Source organism: Onychostruthus taczanowskii, unplaced genomic scaffold, assembly GCF_017590055.1.
Source record: "Onychostruthus taczanowskii isolate IOZ18803 unplaced genomic scaffold, ASM1759005v1 scaffold74, whole genome shotgun sequence".
Classification (NCBI taxonomy): Eukaryota; Metazoa; Chordata; class Aves; order Passeriformes; family Passeridae; genus Onychostruthus; species Onychostruthus taczanowskii.
This window is the reverse complement of record NW_024505229.1, coordinates 3,445,018-3,465,284: the sequence shown is the minus strand read 5'-3', so window position 1 is coordinate 3,465,284 and position 20,267 is coordinate 3,445,018. Positions and strand designations below refer to the sequence as shown.

The following is a 20,267-nucleotide window of genomic DNA, read 5'->3' as shown; positions in this document are numbered from 1 at the left end:
CGCAGAGAAGATTCTGGATGGAGAGGATGGGTAGTGAGTGAGGGACAGGGCACGGGGTTAGACAAAACAAAAGGTACATTCGTAACTTGGGCAATCAGGGTTAGACAAAACAAAAGAAACGTTCCTAACTGGGGCAACCAGGGTTAGACAAAACAAAAGAAACATTCCTAACTGGGCAACCAGGGTTAGACAGAAAGACTGACAAGGATTGCAGGGGAGGAGGCAACCTGGGTAGAACCACTGCATAACTAAAGGGGTGAGTGGAACAAACCAACTTACAATATACAACTTAGCATAACTAAAAACCAAAAAAAAATACAACACAACAAAGGGGTAGTTGTAAGAAATACAGTACTCAACGCACCATATTACACCTAAGTGCACCACCCCCCGCCGAAACGAGCCAGCCTGGACAGAACTGTCATGGGCCAATCAAGCGCCTTAAACCTTCATGCAAATGAAAGATCCAAACAGAAACCAATCCAGAGGGACAAAAAGCAGGATAAAAAGGGGGATTCTGACCCACTACACCCGTGCTGCTCCACCTGGAACATCGGGGACATTGGTGCTGAAGCAGCCCCAGCACCGGTGCCGCAGCATCCTCGACGGGATTGCTCCTGCCCGGCCCGCAGGCCCCCCTGCTTAGGCCTTTTTATTATAATAAATGCTGAAATCACTTTAGTACCAGGAGCGTGCTCTTGTTTTTAACAAAGCCGTTGCAGCAAGCCCAGAGGAGGCCACAGAGATGACTTACAGAATTAAGGAAAGGCTGAGAGAATTGGTGTTGTTCAGACAGGAATAGCAAAAGCCTTGTGGTGACCTAATTGCAACCTTCCAGTACTTGAACAGAACCAACAAGGAAGATGAAGGGAGACTATTTACGAGGTCCTGGAGTGATGGGACAAGGGGGAACAGTTTTAAACTGTAAGAGGAAAGATTTTAGTTTGAATATTGGGAATAAATTCCTCCCTGTAAGGGTGGTGAGGCCCTAGCACAGGTTGCCCAGAGAAGCTGTGGCTGCTCCATCTGTGAAAGTGTTCAAGTGTTCATCCAGCCAGGCTGCATGGGGCTTGGAGCAGCTTGGTCTAGTGGAAGGTGTCCCCTACACATGGCAGGGGGTGGAATGAAACAAGCTTTAAGATTCCTTCCAAATCAAACCATTCTGGGATTCCATCATTCTATCATATGAAGCATGGGAAGGTGATCACCCACCCTACAACCCATCTCCTGCTCCCCAGGAGTGTGTGCAGAGAGCCCAGCCTGCAACAACCCACAGCTGAAAGTCTTTTTCAGCCAAGGAGAATTATTTGGTATTGACTTACTGTAAATAATTTGTCCTGTTGCTTGCACACCCACCTGAGAGGGACCAATCTGATTTTTATTTATGCCTCAGCATATGATATACTCTTATAGAGGTTGCAGATGTACTGACAGCCCTGTCCCCAGAAGGCTTCACCTGGAGGCAAGCAGAGCAGAAAAAGTCTCCATGATCGGGCTGTGAGTGGGCCCTCCACGCCCTGGCCCGTAGGGCAAATGCCCGCCAACGCGGGCTGCGGGGGGAGCGTTAGCACATGGCAGCAGCAGCTAGCTGCGACACACCGGGAGCCGTTTCCTTTGGGTACCTTGGGTCTCGCCCGTAGGGTCCGCTCGGCCGCCTCTCCGCTCGCCTGTTCCTCCCTGCGCTCCTGTTTCCCTGTGTGCCCCGTCCTGCCCTGCGTGGCCGGTCCCGCGAGGCGGCTCGCCGCCCCGACGACCCAGCGTTCCGCTCCTCTCCCGACGGAGCGGGCGCCGTCTGCGCTCAGCCGCCGCTGCCGTGTTCCCGCAGCTCCCGGCCCGCAGCCGCCGCGCCCCGACCGGAGAACGCGCGGCTGTTCCAGGGCCGCGCCCGCGGCCACGGCAGCGCGCTGGCCGCGAAGGAAGGAAGGGGCGCAGCGCGCTGCTGTTTGGAAATCGCGCCCAGCCCGCCTCGGCGGCCACGCAGACGCGCCGCGGCTCGCAGCACACACGCTCGGTCTGCCAAGCCAGGCTGACACACAGCCGGGGCTCTTGTGGTGACGCTGTCCCTGTCTTCTCTTTCCTTCTCTGTCTCTCGTCTTCCCTCTCTGCTCTTTTTTTCCTATCCCACTTTAAGGGTAAGAACGCTTACCCTTTTTCATCAATAAACGGTTCTCAGATATAATATTGTTGCATTTGCGCTTTATTTTTGTCCGACAAATCTATCAAAAAGAATCCTTGCTGACTCCTCCTTTTCAACAGCCGCTCTCCTTACTGTCCCCACTGACAGGAGCTCCACGCAGAACTCTGTCACCTGAAGCCCTCGTCCTCGTTGCTCTGATCTGAACCATTTCTGTTCTAGCAATTCAAACTCCATGTTTGTGATTTTATATTGGCATGCCAACAATTATCTGGCCTTTCTACGAATATTGAACAGCCCTGTGGCTCCTAACTATTCATTAGAGTGAGTCATGATAATTTGCACGCTGGGGATATCAGATACTCGGCTCCACAGCTCCTGGGGGGTTCCCCTGGAACCTTGCTGAAAACTGCTGGAGTTGTTTTAAGGCTAACGAGCAAATGCCATCTACTCTGGGGGACTTGTCACTGATCATTCAGCAGCGCAGCCGTCCTGAGATTCCTCCAGTGAACAATTTGAGGCAAATCATCCGTTCGGCAGCTGAGTACCGCAGAGCAACCTGACGGAGAGGGGCAGCCCTTCACCGAGAACACTTGAGCTGCTGTGTGATGCTCAGCGGGACGGGACGGACGCGCAGCCACGAGAGGGGGCTCGGGGAAGGCGCAACGAAGCCAAGGCAAAGGTCTCATGCCAAGCCTTGAGCGAGCAGCAGGTCCGGCCCGAAGGGAGCGGCCGGGGGCGCTGTGCCGGAGGGAGCCCCGCAGGTCCCGCTCGCCTCCCGGGGACGCCCGGGCTCGGGGTTAACCCGGGCAAACCAGACATTGAAATACTAAATATATGGATCACGCATGTTTGTCCCCCGCTATTTTCCCCAAGGATTCTTTAAATACATCTTTAAATGCCCAGAAAATCAAAAATTCTTGTAATATTTCTTCTCTAATGTCTGTAACCTTGGACAAATCCTGTATTAGTGTGGCGGAAGAGTTGCACAAAGTTCTGAGAAGCCTTCTTGCCTTCTGAGCTTTTCAAGGAGGATGAATTTGGTTTCATGAAGCTTTCAGAATTCCATACCTTTTTTTTTTTTTTTTTTTTTTTTTTTTTTAATGTTCCTTGTGCTAGGGTTAGAGAGTTTTCACGGACCTACTGATGATTATTGCTTAGTTCTTGCTTGCAAATCTACAGGTTCCGGCACTTCCTCAATAAAATCAGCCACTTTTGTGACTGGCAGCTGCTGAACCGAGCCGCTCTGGGAGCTCCGCACCCCTCTGTCATCCCGACGGCAGCGGGACGTTTATCCCGAGGCTCCAGAGAAGAGAACGGAGCTGTGGAAGGTCTGGAGCACCAGGAGCGCTGAGGGAGCTAGGAAGGCGCTCAGCCTGGAGGAGGCTCAGGGGGAATTTCTGGCTCTGCACAACTCCTGACAGGAGGGGGCAGCCTGGAGGAGTCGGGCTCTGCTCCCTGGGAACAGGGACAGGACAGGAGGAAACGGCATCAAGCTGTGCCAGGGGAAAGATTCGGTTGGATATTAGAAAGAATTTCTTCCCCGAAGAGCGGTCAGGCGTTGGAAGGGGCAGGCCAGGGCAGTGGTGGAGTCTCCATCCCTGAAGGCACGACGTCTAAGGGACGACTGGACGTGGCACTCAGTTCTCTGGGCTGGGTGACCAGGTGGCGATCGGGCACAGGCTGAATCCGATGATCCCGCAGGTCCTTCCCACCCTCAGCGGTGCCGGGGTTCTGTGACTCCGGGGAGGGCGGGACCCAAGAAAGCCACAGCAATGGCGCCCGACCGCGCGCGAGGGCCGCCGGGAGTTGTAGTCCCGGTCGCGCCCAGGTGCGGCGCAGCGCGGGGGCCGCCGGGAGCCGAAATGGGGCGTAGCGAAGATGGCGGCGGGGGCGCTGCGCCCCGCTCCGGGTTGAGCGCGGCGCGGCCCCGCGCGGCCCTCAGAGCGGCGGCGGCGATGTCCGAGCCGGAGCACCTGGGCGGGAAGCGGGCCGAGTCGGCACGGCTGCGGCGGGCCGAGCAGCTGCGGCGCTGGAAGGGCTCCCTGACCGAGCAGGAGCCGGTGGCGGCGGGGGGCGGCCGTGGCCGGCACCGCGGCGCGGGGGGGTCCCGCGTCCGCTTCGAGGAGGGTGCCGTGTTCCTGGCCGCCTGCTCCAGCGGCGACACCGAGGAGGTGAAGAGGCTGCTGGGCCGCGGCGCCCTCATCAACACCACCAATGTGGACGGGCTGACAGCCCTGCACCAGGTACCGGGGCCGGGGAGGCGGCCCGGCTGGGTGAGCCCTCGGTCAGCACCGGGCCGGGGGGCACAGCGGTACCTGCAGCCCCGGCCGGGGTGTTGGTAAACAAAGGGTTCAGTACGCGTTGGTCCGAGCCCCGTGCGCCGCGGTCGCCCCGTGTCAGAGAACAGACCGAGGTGGCTCCAGCCGGGCAGTGGGATGTACCAACTTTTCACAGGGTTATTAAGTAGGATAATTAGCAAAATAAAGCGGGGGGTTTGCAGGGCTGCGGGCCTGACCAGGCAGCCAATTTATTATTTTTTTGAAAACTTAGGATGTGATGGGGGTCTGCTGAAGTGCCGGGAAGATTTCCTGGGAGGAGTGTGAATTTTGCAAGATCAGGGGTGTCTGGCTAATTCGTGTGTTGTGTTTTATCAGAGTTGCTTTGAAACTCCCCAAACTGCTCCTTGGCAGGGAGCATAGAGTGGCCGCATGGCCGATAAGCAACATAGATTCTATTAATACTCCTCCAAATGTGAAGATGGTACAAAGTGGTTGCAGGAATTGGCTGCAGAGCGGTAAAGCCTTGGCTGTCAAGAAACATGTGCTGTGTTCCATCCGTAGCTTTTGCTGCTCTTCTATAAATGAGTAGTAATGCAGGGGAACGTGCAAAATTGCCTCTGCAGAATATTGGAAAACCTGTTGCTGTCCAAGACTGATTGAGGATTTAGCAGGGCGTGTGAAATCAGTGTCCCAGATTGGTGCATCTGGTCAGTGAAATGAATCTGATTTGGATCCAGGCCAGCTTTACAAAAAAAATGTTCTTAGCTCAAGATAGTGTAGATTAAGCATGTAGTGTAGCAACAGGAGTGGGGAAAAAAGCACAGTTCAGGAATAACATCTGGAACTAATGTGTTTGTCAAGAATAATGTGTTAACATCACAAATAGCAGGATAGTTCTTGAGTTAATCAGGATTTCTTCTTTGCTGGGGTGAAGTTACGGAAGCATTTGGGACATGTACAGGGTGGTTCAGGGGCTTTGCTGGCTCCCGCCTGTCAGGGAGCGAGGGGCAGGGAGATGTATTCATTTTGGTTTAGCCTTCCAAAAATAAGTAGTGAAGTAAAGAGCATGCAAGCTTACAGACTGTCAGGTTGGATAAGACTTCAGCTGGCAAAGCAGTGACCTTTGTAATGGACAGGCCTTTTTCTTGGTTATTTGTGGAGTTTGGTGTAGCAATAGCAAATAAATTGCCCTGCGTTAGTAGCCTCCAGTACAGCACGTGTACATTTATTATCAGGTAAATAAGTAGTCCTGTGGACACTGGTAAAAACCAGCCACTGAAAAGCTGATTATTCAAAGCATTTTGACAGCCAAGAAGGTCGAATTTAAGGTGGGTATATGGTAGAGATGGGATGAGGGGTTTCCAGCCAGGATGGATTGTCATCCCCTCAGGAGGGCCTGGCTCTCCTGCTGCTGTGGGTACTGTGAGGTGTCTGGTGAAGTGTGCTGGCCTCTGATGGCAGGCAGTGAGCTCAGCAAGGTCACACTCTTGGAGACCGTGGCAGGCCATCTATTGACAGGCAGGCTGCAAATTGAATTCTGTATACGTAAAGGATACAGAATTGTATCATATGTGCCTTAGGAGCACAGTATCAGGTGACACTGACCAGTAACACCTAGGGCTTGATACTTGGAACAGCTTGGATGAGTGAGCCTTGGAGCAGATGCTGGCAGTACCAGCCAGCTGCTTACGTGAAGTGTTTCTTCATAAACTTGACAGAAAGGGAGGGTGACCTTACTGTGATTGGAATAAAAACTTTGTTCCAACATCCCATGGATGTAATAACAGTTTTGCTGAGGAGTGACGAGATGTTCTTGCACATCCAAATGGAACAAACACTGTTTTGTTAAAGGTTTTGCTGTGCATGTGTATCCTGAGTCTGTAAATCTCTATCAGATGAAAATGTTTATTAGCATGGTCAGGGAGGTTATGAGTTCCTTTCTCTGATCCTCTCCAAAATAGATTTGTTTTCTCGTTGCTTGGAGAATAATGCTGCCTATGGTAAAGCATCAGCCAAGGCCAGTTAGGTTGGGGATCCCCAGAGCACTGGTTGACAGCTGGAATGATGTAGTACATGTGAGGATATTTAAATAACTTCTCTTAGTACTAGAAACACAATGTTACATTACAGGGCAGATGGTAGTGACAGTCTGCCCTTGTTTAATACCTGTGCAACCAAATGGCCACTCAATGTAGAAGGAAATCCTACACATTGAAAAGAGCTGTCTTTATTGACAGAAAGATCAGGTAAAATATTTTTCTTTGGTTAAAGAATTTAATACATGAGACTTGCTCTGGATGAGCTATCAGGTATTTTTAGGTAATGGAAGGGTTAACCAAGTCAATTGACTTAATTTGTCAGAGTCGGCAGCTGCTCCCACAAAGCCTAAGACCAATCTTACAAATCAGGTTAGTTTGTTTGAAGTGCAGGGTGGCCCCAAATATTGTGTGTGTTCACAAAGGTAAAATTACACTTGCTCTGGTATCTGGGCCACTGTGGCTAAGACCCATTGTGTACTTGCTGTGTGAGGAGCTGGCTTGGCTATTTATAGCCACAAAGCTATATTTTGAAAATAACCTTTTAAATTACAAGTGATGTTTCTGAGCCTGCAGCCTGTGTCACTGCCCTCTTTGGAAGCATCAGGTGCCACACAGACCTGCACTACAGAGCGTGTCTGGAACCTGTAGGGTGGCTTCAACTGTACTTTGTCTACCTCAGTGCCTGCAGAACGTTGCTGGAGGAACATCAGTCCTGTATTTTCAATTATTAACTTAATTATATTCACTGAATTATTTTTGACAATGGTTTTGTGTCTAATGCAGAATGGAAAGGGAGATATAAGTTAAATGTGAGTGAACATTTAGAAATCATCAAGAAAACTGCTACCTGTTGGTGAAATGAGCTATTGGTAGCAGTTGAACTTCTCTAGTGTTTGCAGGTGATGGGAAATGGGTATAAACTGCTCCTCTGTCTCCCAGGTGACAGATTAAACCAAAGAGTAAACTCATATGAAAATTGAGTCTTAAGGGAAAAACATTCTGCTGCTTCTGGTTGGGAGAGCATTTCCCAATGTAATAATAGCAATGCTTGTTTGTCTTCAAGGACTGGTTCACAAAGGATGGCAGCAAAGATTGTTTATCCTCTGTCTGCCCTTTGATGATTTACTCTCTGTTTCCCTTTGGCCTGTTCCAAGGAGAAGTGAGTTGCTCATGAAATAACTCCTGTGTCATTTACAGTACTCTGCAGTACCTTGGTGCTTGCTGTTGACTTTGTTTTCAGGTGCTGGGTGCCTGTGATAATTCAGGAGCTGCTTCCTGAATAGTCAGGTACTTTGTGCGGTAACTCTGGGTTAGGTGGAGGCTGTTTGTTGTTCTCAGTTTGTTATTCCTCCTTCTGAGCCAGAGCTATAAAACTGCAGGCATGTCTGGTTGCTCCTCAGAGCTTTATAAGGTGGCATCTGTGTCAAAAGGTTTGGGCAATTTTCAGTTGCTGCTCAGCAAGTTTGCAATTTTCTCATACAGGTTGTGTGCAGCCATAACAAAGCAGGAAGCAGCAGAATTTTTGGACAGTCCAGAAACCAGACAGAGATATTAGAGAGCACTCTGCCCATCACAGCAGTCTGGAGACTTGGAAGAGTCACTGAGGTGCTAACATTGGAACAAAATCTGGAGACTGAGGGGGGAAGGAGGAAAGGGGGATTCCCCCCACCACTTCCATGTTCAGCACTCCTCCATATCCCTAGGTGCCACAACTACACACTTACAGAACACTTTCAGGGATGGTGACTCCATTATGTCACTGGGCAACCTTTGCCAGGGCCTGACCACCCTTTTGGCAAGGACTTTTCCATAAGATACCTAAACCTCCCCTGGCACAGCTTGAGGCTGTTCTCTCTCCTCCTGTCCTTGTTCCCTGGGAGCAGAGCCCAACCTCCCCCAGGAGGCTGTTCTCTCTCCTCCTGTCCTTGTTCCCTGGGAGCACAGCCCAACCTCCCCCAGATGCCCCCTCCTGTCAGGAGTTGTGCAGAGTCAGAAGGTCCCCCCTGAACCTCCTTTTCTCCAGGCTGAGCCCTTTCCCAGCTCCCTCAGCTGCTCCTGGTGCTCCAGCCCATTCCTCAGCTCCCTTCCCTTCTCTGGACACAAAATTTCTTAATCATGCAAAGGCGGCAGCCAGTCTGTGCCTTGAAAGGTGAGGAGGTAACACAACTTACAGTGGCTTAATAACTCTGGAATGAATGTTCAGGTGCCCCATCTTTGGGGCATCACAGCTGTGTTTTAAGGTAGTTCAGCTTCTGATCTTTAAGTTGGTGATGATAGCATCATAAATCAGGCTGCATTTTTTAAGATTGGGTGGCTGCATTGCCTAAAAATACATTCATTCCTGGAATAGAAGGTTATCTAGGGAGAGTCATACCTTTTCCACTGTGCTGTGCAGAGTTCCTTTCTGAAGGTGTTCTTCTGCCAGGAAAAATAAAAGTTGCAATCTTCTTGTGCTGCATGTAACACTGCTTGTCAAAGTGAAATACACCACTGTCAAAAACAGGGTTTATCGCTGGGGTGAGTGTAATGGGGTTTTTGGTTCCAGTTATAAATGGGAATTTAGTAGCATGTACCATCCCACAGGGCTCAGAATAAAGTGAGAAAGCTTGGAAAATGCCTACAATACACAAGGAATTTATGAAACAAAATAGTTAAAATCTGAAGTGCTGTTTTATCAACCTCATGCTTTTATTTTCTTCCTTTTGTCTTACTCAGTCCCAGTTTTGCCTTGATGTTTTCATCAAGGGTTCAATTGTCTTTCCCTTGCATCTCTATTTCCAAGCAATCTCCTGAGTGGGCAGAATTAACTGTAGACTACACAAACTAACCTTGAGCTGCAGTTAGAGCCTGGGACAGCTGCTGCTCCTGGCAGCAGGGCAGGAAAACCTTCCCCTGGTTTGGTTTGGGGCACTTTCCACTGGTTGGTTTGGCTTCTGGAAACCGAAGACAACCACATCATTTACTCAATACTGGGTGCCTGGGAGGAAACTGCATTTTAGTAAGTACATGGGTATTTGGGAGGGGAAATGTGCATCTTCATTGCTTCCTTCCTCAGCCTTTGTTTATCCTACCAGTGGTTCCATGCGTCAGGCTCTGCTGCTCCCCATAAACACTAAGCAAGGGAGCCGGTGGGATTTTCAGCAACAACTTCCTTCATGGCAGCAGCTGCAAGTGCTGACCCTGGTCCCTTAGTGCTGCCTGTGGAAAAGTTCTCATCTCCACTAGAGCTGCTGGGCAGTCTGGAGTTCTGGCCTCATGTGGAAAGCTCATTTGGAAAGCAAAGGTATTTTAGGGAAAGCTTGTTATGCCTAATGTGTGCTGAAAGCTTTCTGACTTGTGCAGATGAAATTCTTGAGCCTGCATCAGAGATGGAGACAAGTTTTCCATGCTGCATACTTGTCTGAATCAACATGCCTTGATAAGATTGAAAGCCAGCTCAGCAGAAATGCAGGAATTAGCAATGAATGCAGTGCCTGGACAGTCCCTGCTCCAGCAGCACAGGGTACTTCAGCTCCTGCTGGCATGGCTGGAAATGTTCAGTGTTTCTGCTCAAACATTCAGTACATTTATGTGCAGAACTCTCAGCTGTAACCTAGATGAAGCTCCCATCATCCTGGCATTATTTTTTGCAATTTATAATGTCTTTTGCTTATTTTAATGGGGAGTGTTTGGGCTGGGATATTTTTCTATTTCATACAGTTTTAGAGATTTAGAATTCAGACTAGGTACTGTGGGGTTGTGAGACATCACAAGTGCTGTGCTGTGTAATATACTGAGATAATATTAACTGACTAATATTAAAATATAGGACTTCTGAATTGGTATGCTGGCTCCCAGTTGAGGATTATTATATACCATAAGTCAAAAAGGCCTGTCAGACTATGCATATTAGAGCAATCAGTTTTAAGAACGTTGGGAGAGTGGAATATTATGTAAGTGGTTGTATAAATTGATATTTTATTCTTTCTAACTTTTGAATACAAATGAGGGCAGGTGGAGCATTAAATATTCTGAAACATAGTTTTTAAAAAAATGTGTTTGTGCAGAGGGCTGGGGTAAAGAATGAAGGAGAAACCCAGAGCCTTTCAGGGGAATGGCAGCCCCTGCTATGCAGTGACAGGATCCCCAGCTGAGTGAACCTTTTGACCTAGTGATGATGGTATGGCCCCAGCACGGTGAGAGTGCCCAGTATAAATCCTGGGATCAGAGTCTGCAGTTTATTTTCAGCTGTCCTTCCAAAGGGAGGTGCCACAGCTGTCCCTGCAATCTCCTTTCTTGGGCTGCAGCAAACTGATCTGCACGGGGAGGAAAGGTGCAGCTTGCCTGAGGAGCTGGGCCATGTGCCTTAGCAGGAAAACTTCACTTGCTAAAAATTTTGAGACCGGATTGGACAGGACTTTGAGCAGCCTGGTCTAGTGGAAGGTGCTCCTGTCCATGGCAGGGCATTCAGTGAGATGGACTTTAAGGTCCCTTCCAACCCACTCCAGTTTGTGATTATATGAAGGAACAACTGAGTGGCGATGTAAGTGCCTATTTTCATGGGGCTCACTTGAGCATGAATGGACTTAAGAACAAGCTCATGGTGAGTATAGTCTGTCTGGGCCTGTGCAGAGATGTTTCAAGGTGCTGTGAACTTAAAATGGAAGCAGTGCAACCCAGAGTATGGCTGTGAGATGAAGCTCCAACCTGCACAGCTTCAGGGAGCCAAATTTTATTTCTTCCATCCACTCCTGAGATGTACCCCCTCTCACTGTAGTGAAACACGACCTTTCTTAAATAACCTAATTTTTCAGATGTTTTTCAGAGGAAATTTGCTTTTCTGCATTTCCAAGCTAATGAGCACAATACGACACATTGCCAACGCCAGATCCAGGGAGTCAGGTTTCTCTTTTCGCATCAAGCTGTTGACAGTCAAGGACATCTGAATTCCTGATTTAGACACCTATGTAATTTTTCATGTCAGTTTTCATTCATAATAACTGTAATGTGCAGTGCTTACAGGTGATCAGTATTTTAGAGAATAAATCTGTGTTCTCTTGTTAAATATTTTCCTGTTAAACAAATTTTGGAAAAATCAGTCTCCTTCCAGCTTTAAACTCTATAGTCTTTAAATATAGTCTTTGCTGCTCTGAAAACAACCAAAACAACTGAAAATTCACTCTTTAAGAGTAAATGGTATGATTTATTTTTCTTTAATGCTGATTTGTTTTGGATTTTTGTAGCTTGTTTCCTGTGGCTGGACAAAACAGACCACTCTTAACTTCTAGGAGTTTCACTGGAAATGTTTCTATAATACAATAAGCTGACCTTGCAGAGGGACACAAGCAGCTTCAGCATTGCTTTTCCAGCATTCAGCCTTGCTCATAAATCTTTGTGAGATGTACAGAATGCAGAGTGACCACCTGCCATTAGCTTTTTATGTGTCACTGCCTTTTCAGGGTAAAACTAAACCTGGTCCCTGTCTGATCTCCTGAGCCAGAGCATTGATTTGCCACAGTGATTGCTCATCATCCATTTCTGGAATCTCTCTGAAGCCACCTCCTATTTATAATTCGTCATTCCCTGCTGTATCAGTTAATGTGATTTTGTATCAAAGACTGATGGGTTTTTACATCTGAAATGGTGGGATAGCAGCAAGTCCTAGTCCAGGCTTGTCTAAACACAAGTGCTGGCTTAGTGAGGGGCTCTAGCAGAGAGGTGACTGTGTGTGGGCTCTGCCTGTACCTGGCTAATGTCTGTTTAGTTTGGACCTGTAAATAGAGTAGCATCACCCAGAGGAATGTAAACTAGCATGAAGCTGGTAGGGCCTGCATAGGGAGCTGCTCCCAATTCAGCACATGGGCTTTGTGCTTGAATTGAAGCATCCAGAAGTGCTGCTGGTTTTATTCTGAAGTCAAAGTATGAAGCATCATCTTCCAGGATTTCAATTCATATGGATTGTCAGCCTTACCCAAAGCAGCTATTAGTTATGAATTATCTCAAGTGACAATTATAAAAAGCAGGAACTTTATTTAAAAAGTGGCTTTTTACACAGGCAGGTAGCAATAGGACAGCTGGAAACAGTTTTAAGCTAAAAGGGAAGAGGTTTAGATTGGATATTGGGAAAAAAAGTCTTCCCTGTGAAGGTGGGGAGGCCTTGGCACAGGCTGCCCCAAGAAGCTGTGGTTGCCCCACTCCTGGAAGTGTCCATGGCCAGGTTGGACAGGGCTTGGAGCCACCTGATGGAAGGTGTCCCTGCCCATGGCAGGGAATGGAACTGGATGAACTTTAAGTTCCTTTCAAACCCAAACCAGCCTGGGGTTCTGTGATCTCTGACAATTTGATACTTCAGGTGAGTCATGTAAATAGAGATTTCCCCTGTCCTGCAGAAGATCGGTGGAACAGGGGAGCTCTCACCCAGCTGGCTGTGAGTGCTGTGGCTTGCTTTAATTGTTTTGGTATACCCAAATATATATGTGCATGTATATATTTATATCATTGCTCTGAGTTACATCTTTAGCAGAGACCCTGCCTGTGCCAACAGAAATAATCAGAATATTTATCTTACATACTGTTGTGGTACTGGAGGATGAAATGTTCTAAATTTTTATCTAACAAGCCATTTTTTCTACCCCATTTGCTCTGTGGTTTCTGTAAGTGAGAGGACACACTCAGCGTAGACAGCTTTGGTGTTTTTGTGTATAGCACCTAAATCTGAGCAACTGGTTACATTAGCAGAAAAAATACATGTGCAGGAAGAGGTGCACATCCTGAGCCTGGGTAGGAGTCTGACTGCACCTGTGATACACTTCACGCTTGCCAACTGTGTGATTTAATTTTTTTTTCAAGTGCTGTGAACATGCCAGTAGTAGTTTCTGTGATAGTGAACCCTAGGCCCTTACTTGAGCCTTTTAATGAATATCACAAGTGACGTTGGCATGACTGACGTTGTCTTAATCAACATTTGTGTTGATTGTGTTGTGTGTGATCATTTGTGTTACCAAAAAATATTCTGCTGGCCAAGATGCTTTCAAAGCAACTTGATGGCAGTGACATGCTACGTTCTAGCCTATTACCAGATCATCTTCCATTTTTTATGCAAGATGTGCTTTGAAAGAGTCTGCAGCAAATATTTAAGCAGAATTATGAGTTCTGGGCTGAAATAGCTCTCTAGAACAGAGATAGAAAGAGCTGCTGACTTGCTTCCAAACGAGACCGTGACTGGGTTAAACCTTCAAAGCTGGATCCATCACTTAATGCTGGCTTTCAGTTCTTGCCTGGCTTCATGCTCCTTCCCTGTGTTCTCAGGAAGCCGACTGATCTGCTCCGTGCTTCAGCCAGCTTGACTTAGTGTGGGCTGGTGTTCTCATCATACCCTTTTAGGGGATTCTCTGTACTCTGCAAAGCTTTGAAAGGTAGACGTTGTATTCAAAGGAACTCTCTCAAAGGCTTCTAAGAGGCAGAAAGTCTCTGCTGAGTTGCAGAGTCTTCCAGACAGTTGTATGAATGGTCTGTAGAAGCAGTTTATTGTGGCTGGCTGGCCTCTGTCCCTTTGTTCTCCCTGAGAGCTTGGCAGGTTGTTTGCTGCAGAGCTGCTTTACAGCCAGCTGCCCCAGTCTGTGCTGGTGCAAGAGCTTGTTCTGTCCCGGGGCAGGACACTGTGTGCCTCTGTTCATAAACCCTCCATCAGTCCCTTTGTCCAGTTTATGTAGGTCCCTCTGAGAAGGCTCTCCTGCCCCAGCCATGCCAGAAGTTTGATATCATCTGCAGACTTGGTGAGAGTGTTCTCTGTCCCCTAATTGGTGTTAATCGAGTTTGTTAATGAAGACATGGATTTGTATTGAACCCATATTAGTCCTGAGGGATGCTGCTGGTAATCAGCTGCTGGCTGGACTTTGTACAGCTTATGTGCCTGATATTCTCACCAACATCAGTCATCTGCTTCTGCAATCCATCTCCTGCCTGTTGAAAACACTGGCAGAGATGGTGTCAGAGGTGTACCACACTTGCTCTCCCATCTTCCACACAAGCAGCTTGGAGGGCAATCAAGTTAGGCAAGATTTGCCACTGGTAAATCCATGCTGGCTGTTCCACCTCCTGCTGGAAATAGCTTTCAGGAAGATTTATTACACAGCCTTTCCAGGGGCTATGGTGAGACTGAGATGTCTGATGTTCCCTGGATCCTTCTGACATGGTGGGGTGATGTTTGCATGTCATCAAGTCTCCCTTTGTCACCATGACATTTGAAAGTTGACAGTGATTTGCAGTGACATCAGTCAGCTCCCTCTAAAGCCGTGTCTGCTTCCCACCTGGTCTCAAAAGTGGTCCATGGTCATTCTTTCACCCTCCTTCCCTGGTCGGGGCTCTGATGCTGTACATTGGAGCTAACAGGACAAGTCTGTGCTTCCTGCACTTTGTCCATTCCCTCGAGCACGTGTCCATCTTGTTGGATCAGGGCTGTGTCTGGAGTGCTGCTGGAGTTGTGGGCCTGCAGGAAGCTTCAGCTATACTTGCCTCTGACTCTTTGCAGTGACTGTAAGACATTCCTAGAATCACAAAACTATGGAATGGTTTGGGTTGGAGCAGCCCTTAAAGATGGTCTTGTTCCAGCTATGGCAGGGACATTTTCCACTAAACCAGGTTGTTCAAAGCCCTGTCCAACCTGGCCTTGGACATTTGTAGGGTTGGAATACTCCTGTGAGCACAAACAAACCATTTGTAGGGCATTTTCCTGATTTCCTTATCTCCCTGATTTTCCCCTTCACCAGTCCTGCCCTGCCTCTCCCCCCCCCCCCCCCCCCCCCCCCTACAAAATGTAAGTTTCATGGTGAAGTCCCTGCCAGGAGGGAAATAGGAGATGTTCTTTCCACTTGACTTGTCTCCTCATTCTTCAGCATGCAGTCCTGCAGGAACACAGCCAGTGAGCAGTTGCTGTTGTGTCATACCTGTGCCTTCCCCACTTTTTGGTGCAAACTTGCACAGTGACTTCACCATCAGTTCCAAATGGCTTGTCTGTCAGCAGCAATTCAGTTCTAAGGCATGTTGTGACCTCTGTTCTTCAGGGGCAGACACACAATCAGAAGTGCTGCTACGTCATGTCTCCCAAGAGAGATGATGACTGTAGATTTCTGTTTTCTGCTACCACTTTGGTAAATGTTTCTTCCCCATCCTGCAGCACAGACACCAGTGGCTCCTAAGGTTGGATGTATTCTCTTATAGAACTTGGCTGTCTTAATTTTATTAATGGGCTTAGTAATTCCTTCCAGTTGCTGAGGAATGCTTCTTACTGCTACAGTGTGCTGACACTGTAGGAAATGCTATAAAGCTGAACAGGCATTTTTGGTTCCTGAGCCCACTTTAGTGGAGTCCTTTCTACTCTCAGTCCAGCTACCAATTTAATCACTGCTGCACTTCAGATATTAAGTGTTGCTCAGTGTTGTCTGAATATGGGAAGGGAGTGCAGGAGGCACCAGGTAGGGGCTGGGCTCTGGGAGGATGCACTGTGAGCAATAGGTGCTCAAGACTGAACAGCCTTAAGTCAGCAGGCTCAGCTTGGTCCTTGCTAAAAGAATGTCTCAGTCCCACTTGCTTAACCTCAGCATTCCATGAGCTTGGCACAAGTCAGTCCCATGTGCCCAGCTGACACATATGCCACCGTGGGGGGCTGGATTTGAGTAGCTTTGAGTGCCAAAGCTTTGTGCAGGCAAAGCCTTGCTTCTGCCAGCAGGTGAGGAAACTGGGCTGGTGGGTGGGAGTCAGTGGCACCTGTGGTTTGGAGACCAGCAAGCAGGGCAGTTAGGGGAGAGCAGGGCTTGGCAGCTGCAGTCCCTCTCTGGGACTAAGTGGAATAACCTCTGGCTAGGAGGGGAAGGAACCAGTGAGGATAACAGCCCTGTTTGACAGCTTGTGGCTCTGTGTTCCTTTGGGTAGTCCTGGGTGGAACTATTTGTTTGCTGTTCCTGGGCAGTTCCACCATGTGTTGGCTGCTCTGCATCCCCAGGTGCTACTCCAGGGCTGCCCAGGTGCTTTCTGGACCAAAGTGCTGCTCTGGGGCTTCAGACTTCCCTGGAGCTGTTGAGCTTGTGGCAGGACCTATGTCACTTGCCTACCACTGGTCGGCAACTACTACTTGAACTGCCATTTGTTTCCCAGACCCTCTAGTAACTTCATCTCATTAATTCAGTGAAAAGCTGAAAGGCAGTTGAGTTCCTGCCAGGTCCTCAGAGGTCCACTTTTCATCCAGGTGCCCTGGGGGCCAAGAAGGCCAGTGGTATCCTGGAGTGCATTGGGATGAGCGTTCCCAGCAGGAATCAGGGAGGGATCCTGCCCCTCTGCCCAGCCCTGGTTGAGGTACATCTGGGGTGCTGCATCCAGGTCTAGACTCCTCAGGACAGGACTTCCCCCCTCCTCAGGAGGGTCCTGGAGCGAGGCCAGCGGAGGCTGTGGAGATGAGCAAGGGCCTGGAGCATCCCCCTGCCAAGGAAAGGCTGAGGGACCTGGGGCTGTTCAGCTTTGAGAGGAGACAACTGAGATGGGATCTCATTCCTGTCAGTGTCTGCAGGGAGGGTCAGAGCAGGGCCTAGGCTCTGCTCCCTGGGACCCAGCACTGGCACCAGAGAATGGACAAGGGCTGATGCCCAGGAAGTTCCACCTGGATATGAGGCAGAACTTCTTCCCTATGCAGTGACTGAGCCATGAACAGGCTGACCAGAGAGGGTGTCGAGTCCCCCTCACTGGGGATATCTTAGACCCATGCTAGGTCTAATAATCCTGGCCCATGTGCTCTGGGATGACTGCCTGAGCAGGGGGTGGGACCAGATGAGCCACTGATGTCCTTTCCAACCGCACGCATCCTGTGATTCTGCGATCCCCAGTGCGGTCTGAGCTGCACCCAAAGTACTGCTGTAGACAGAGGTACTCAGGTGTTGGTGTGTCAGCCCTCTGTGCAAAGGCGCTGGGCATGAACTTTGCAAATTTCAGGTTAGATCACCCACACCTCTCCTGGGGTTTGCACCCCTTCCCTGCTCCCATACACGTGGATCTGGAGGGTGGGGTGTAAGGGGAGAGGTGGGTACGTGAGGATGAGCATATTTGCTGCAGACAAATAGTACTTCTGCAAACATCTACGTACTGGATCTATGAAACAGGACTTCCAATGAAGAAAATAGAAAAGTGATGATCTAGAAGAATTTAAATCCTAATTATTTCAAAATGGAAAGAATGATGTATTGTTCTTTGTGACATATCATCTTTTATATGTTGTGGCCTGTGTGCATTCTCTTTTCTATCATAAATCACTATAATAGGTACATGCTCTATTCAGGGAGCACACAGTGTCTGTTTTTGGGGGGGTTTTTTTGAGTGTATTGGGAGAATCTGAGTCTTGGATACGGTTCAGCAAAATAGTTTCAAATGACAAATCTGTCCCACTTTTGGCATTGTGTGCTGAATAGTTTTGTAGTGTTTTCTCAGTGATACCAGGGCTCCCGGTAGTGCTGGTAGTGCTGTCAGTCTTTCCCATGCAAAGATCTCTTAACCTAAAAAATTAAAATCAGCTTTCTGAGCTTTCCCAAGCTGTAGTATTGACAGAACAGGTTCCAGAACTGCTCAGACAAATTAAAAGTATCAGGTCTTCAGCATCAGTTGGAACTCACACATGAAGTCACTGAGCTATTGTCCATTGTGTATGATGTGTCATTTAAAGCAGCTACCAGGGGATGTCAGCGGGAAGTGACAGTTTCACAAGCAAGTTCCAAGAGGAAGCTGGGAAGTGATGAACCCAAAACAGGCAACAAGCATGTGGAGAGGAGAAATCTGGTGGAGATGGTGTGTTTGGGTTTCGACAATATCCCTCTGTGGAAGCTCTAAGAAACAAAGCTGTTGTGAAATAAAGAGATCTTATTAATTACTGTCTGAAAGGGAGAAAACAAAGGCTTACAATAAAGGGTCGGTTTTCAGGAGGAAGGAGAGTTATCCTGTGCATCTCCTCTGGAGTCTGTGCTGCTCTGCATACCTGTATGTGAGACAGGAAAGGGAATAGAGCAAGGTTACAGTTTGCAGAGTCTCCTACACAGTCAAGATAGTGAAGTGTGAGCTGGCCCTGAAGGGTGTCTATATTGGCCAATTCACTGATAAAATGGCTGGCAAAATTTGGTCTGTAAATGGGGAGTAATGTTTCTGGGGAAACAGTGGCTTCCAATCCAGCTGTCACAGGCTGGAAAAGCTTGTATTGTGCTCATGTGTGTATGTGCAGTTCTCTTTCTACCATCTCAAAAAAAAAAAATAAAAGGGAAGAGTTAAGGGAAAGAGATGGGAAATGACATCAAAGGGATCAAAGTCATGGATTGGGTTCTATACCAGGAAAGAGCAAAACTTTGTGACTCCTTCTGACTGACAGAAAGCCACAAGCACAGATAGGATAAGGTTTTCCAAAATTATGTGTAAAATGGCATTAGGGATGTTCCGTTTTTCCTACAAGGAAGGATTTAAGGACATCAGAGTTTTAAAACAAATACTTTTCTCATCCAGTGTAAAATTCAGCTGTGGAACTAATTGCTTTAGGACACAGCTCATGCCAAAAGCTTCAGTGTGTTCAGAATCTGCATAGTGGGCACAATTCTAACTGTGTAAGTTAAGCTCTGGATTGCCAAGCTCTAGGATGGATGGAAGATACAAAAAGCAATTAAAAAAACACTTATTGCAGGTGAGAGTCAAGAAGAGAAAATAAGATTGGGGAAAACTAGTAAGGCCAAAAATCTACTCAAATGTTACAGCAAAATTTTCAAAATTAAAATCCGGTGCTTTTTAGAGGGCTCATAATACTATCCTGCAGAAATTGTGGCAGTTCTGCTTTGTGCTTAGTGGGCAATTTTATTGAATTTTTTGGTAACTTGCTGCAGTGGTGTGACAATTATATTTCATAATGTCCTGTAAACTAGAAAGAATACGTATATGTGTGGGATATCATCTTGCTAATCCAGGAGGTTTTGAGCATTTTTCTCTTCCTGGCTCATAGTAGGCTGAACTGATACATCTGACTGAACAAGGTGTCCAGGTTTTCATGCAAGGGATGGATTTCTTCTTTCTTTATCATCTGCACTGGCTTTTCTTTCCATTCTTGGGTGATTGATAAACAGAATTTGACCTTCAGAGCCCTAAATGGTTTGTCTTTTAAATGAATATCACTTGAGTCATTCTGAACAAGCATTCCCTCATGCTGAAAAAGATAAGTGGTAAATGTGTCTGTCTCTTGATGAGAGACTTCAGGGCTGTGCCAGCCAGTACAGCAGCAGAGCCAGGGTTTGAACTTCAGAGCATATTGCAGGAGTTATTTTTGTTCCCTTATATTAATAGCTGCTGTAGAAGGAGCCTTGTGCTTAAGGCCAAATCCTGTCTTACAGTTACTCCAAGTATTGGCTTGTCTACAGTCTACAACTCAGTCCTCAAAATCCATTCTTTTCCATTTAGTTTAGTTGCTGTTAATCTGTAAGAAAATTGTTCAATGTTGCAGAAAGTGAACAAGGAATAAAACACTGATTGTAGTCCTTGGAGGGGATCCATATGCTGACAGCACACTCAGCTTCCTGCAAACTGTGCTTGGAATTTCATTTTAAGCCCTGGCCTAAGCAAGAACTGCCACATCTTTTAAATTACAGTGTTGTGATGAAACAAACCTTCAGAGTCCTGGAGATTGGGTGATACTTATTGTTCACAAAGCTATTGGCTTCTTTTTATAATTTATTTATTTTAAACATAGAGTCATGGAACCATTAAGTTTGAAAAAGATCTCCAAGATCATCATGTCCAACCTTTGACCAACCGTCTTGTCAGCCA

General features: G+C 47.6%; 1 protein-coding gene across 7 annotated transcripts in view; it reads left to right on the top strand.

The window, feature by feature from the left end:
- The first annotated feature begins 4,007 nt into the window (after positions 1 to 4,007).
- The window catches only part of PPP1R12B (protein phosphatase 1 regulatory subunit 12B), a 134,087-nt gene continuing 117,827 nt past the window's right edge, over positions 4,008 to 20,267 (top strand). For all 7 annotated transcript variants that reach the window (XM_041422571.1, XM_041422570.1, XM_041422565.1 and 4 more), the window contains exon 1: positions 4,008 to 4,380. In XM_041422571.1, the coding sequence (XP_041278505.1) occupies positions 4,093 to 4,380 (288 nt within the window). In that variant the 5' untranslated portion in view covers positions 4,008 to 4,092. The remainder of the gene's footprint in view (positions 4,381 to 20,267) is intronic.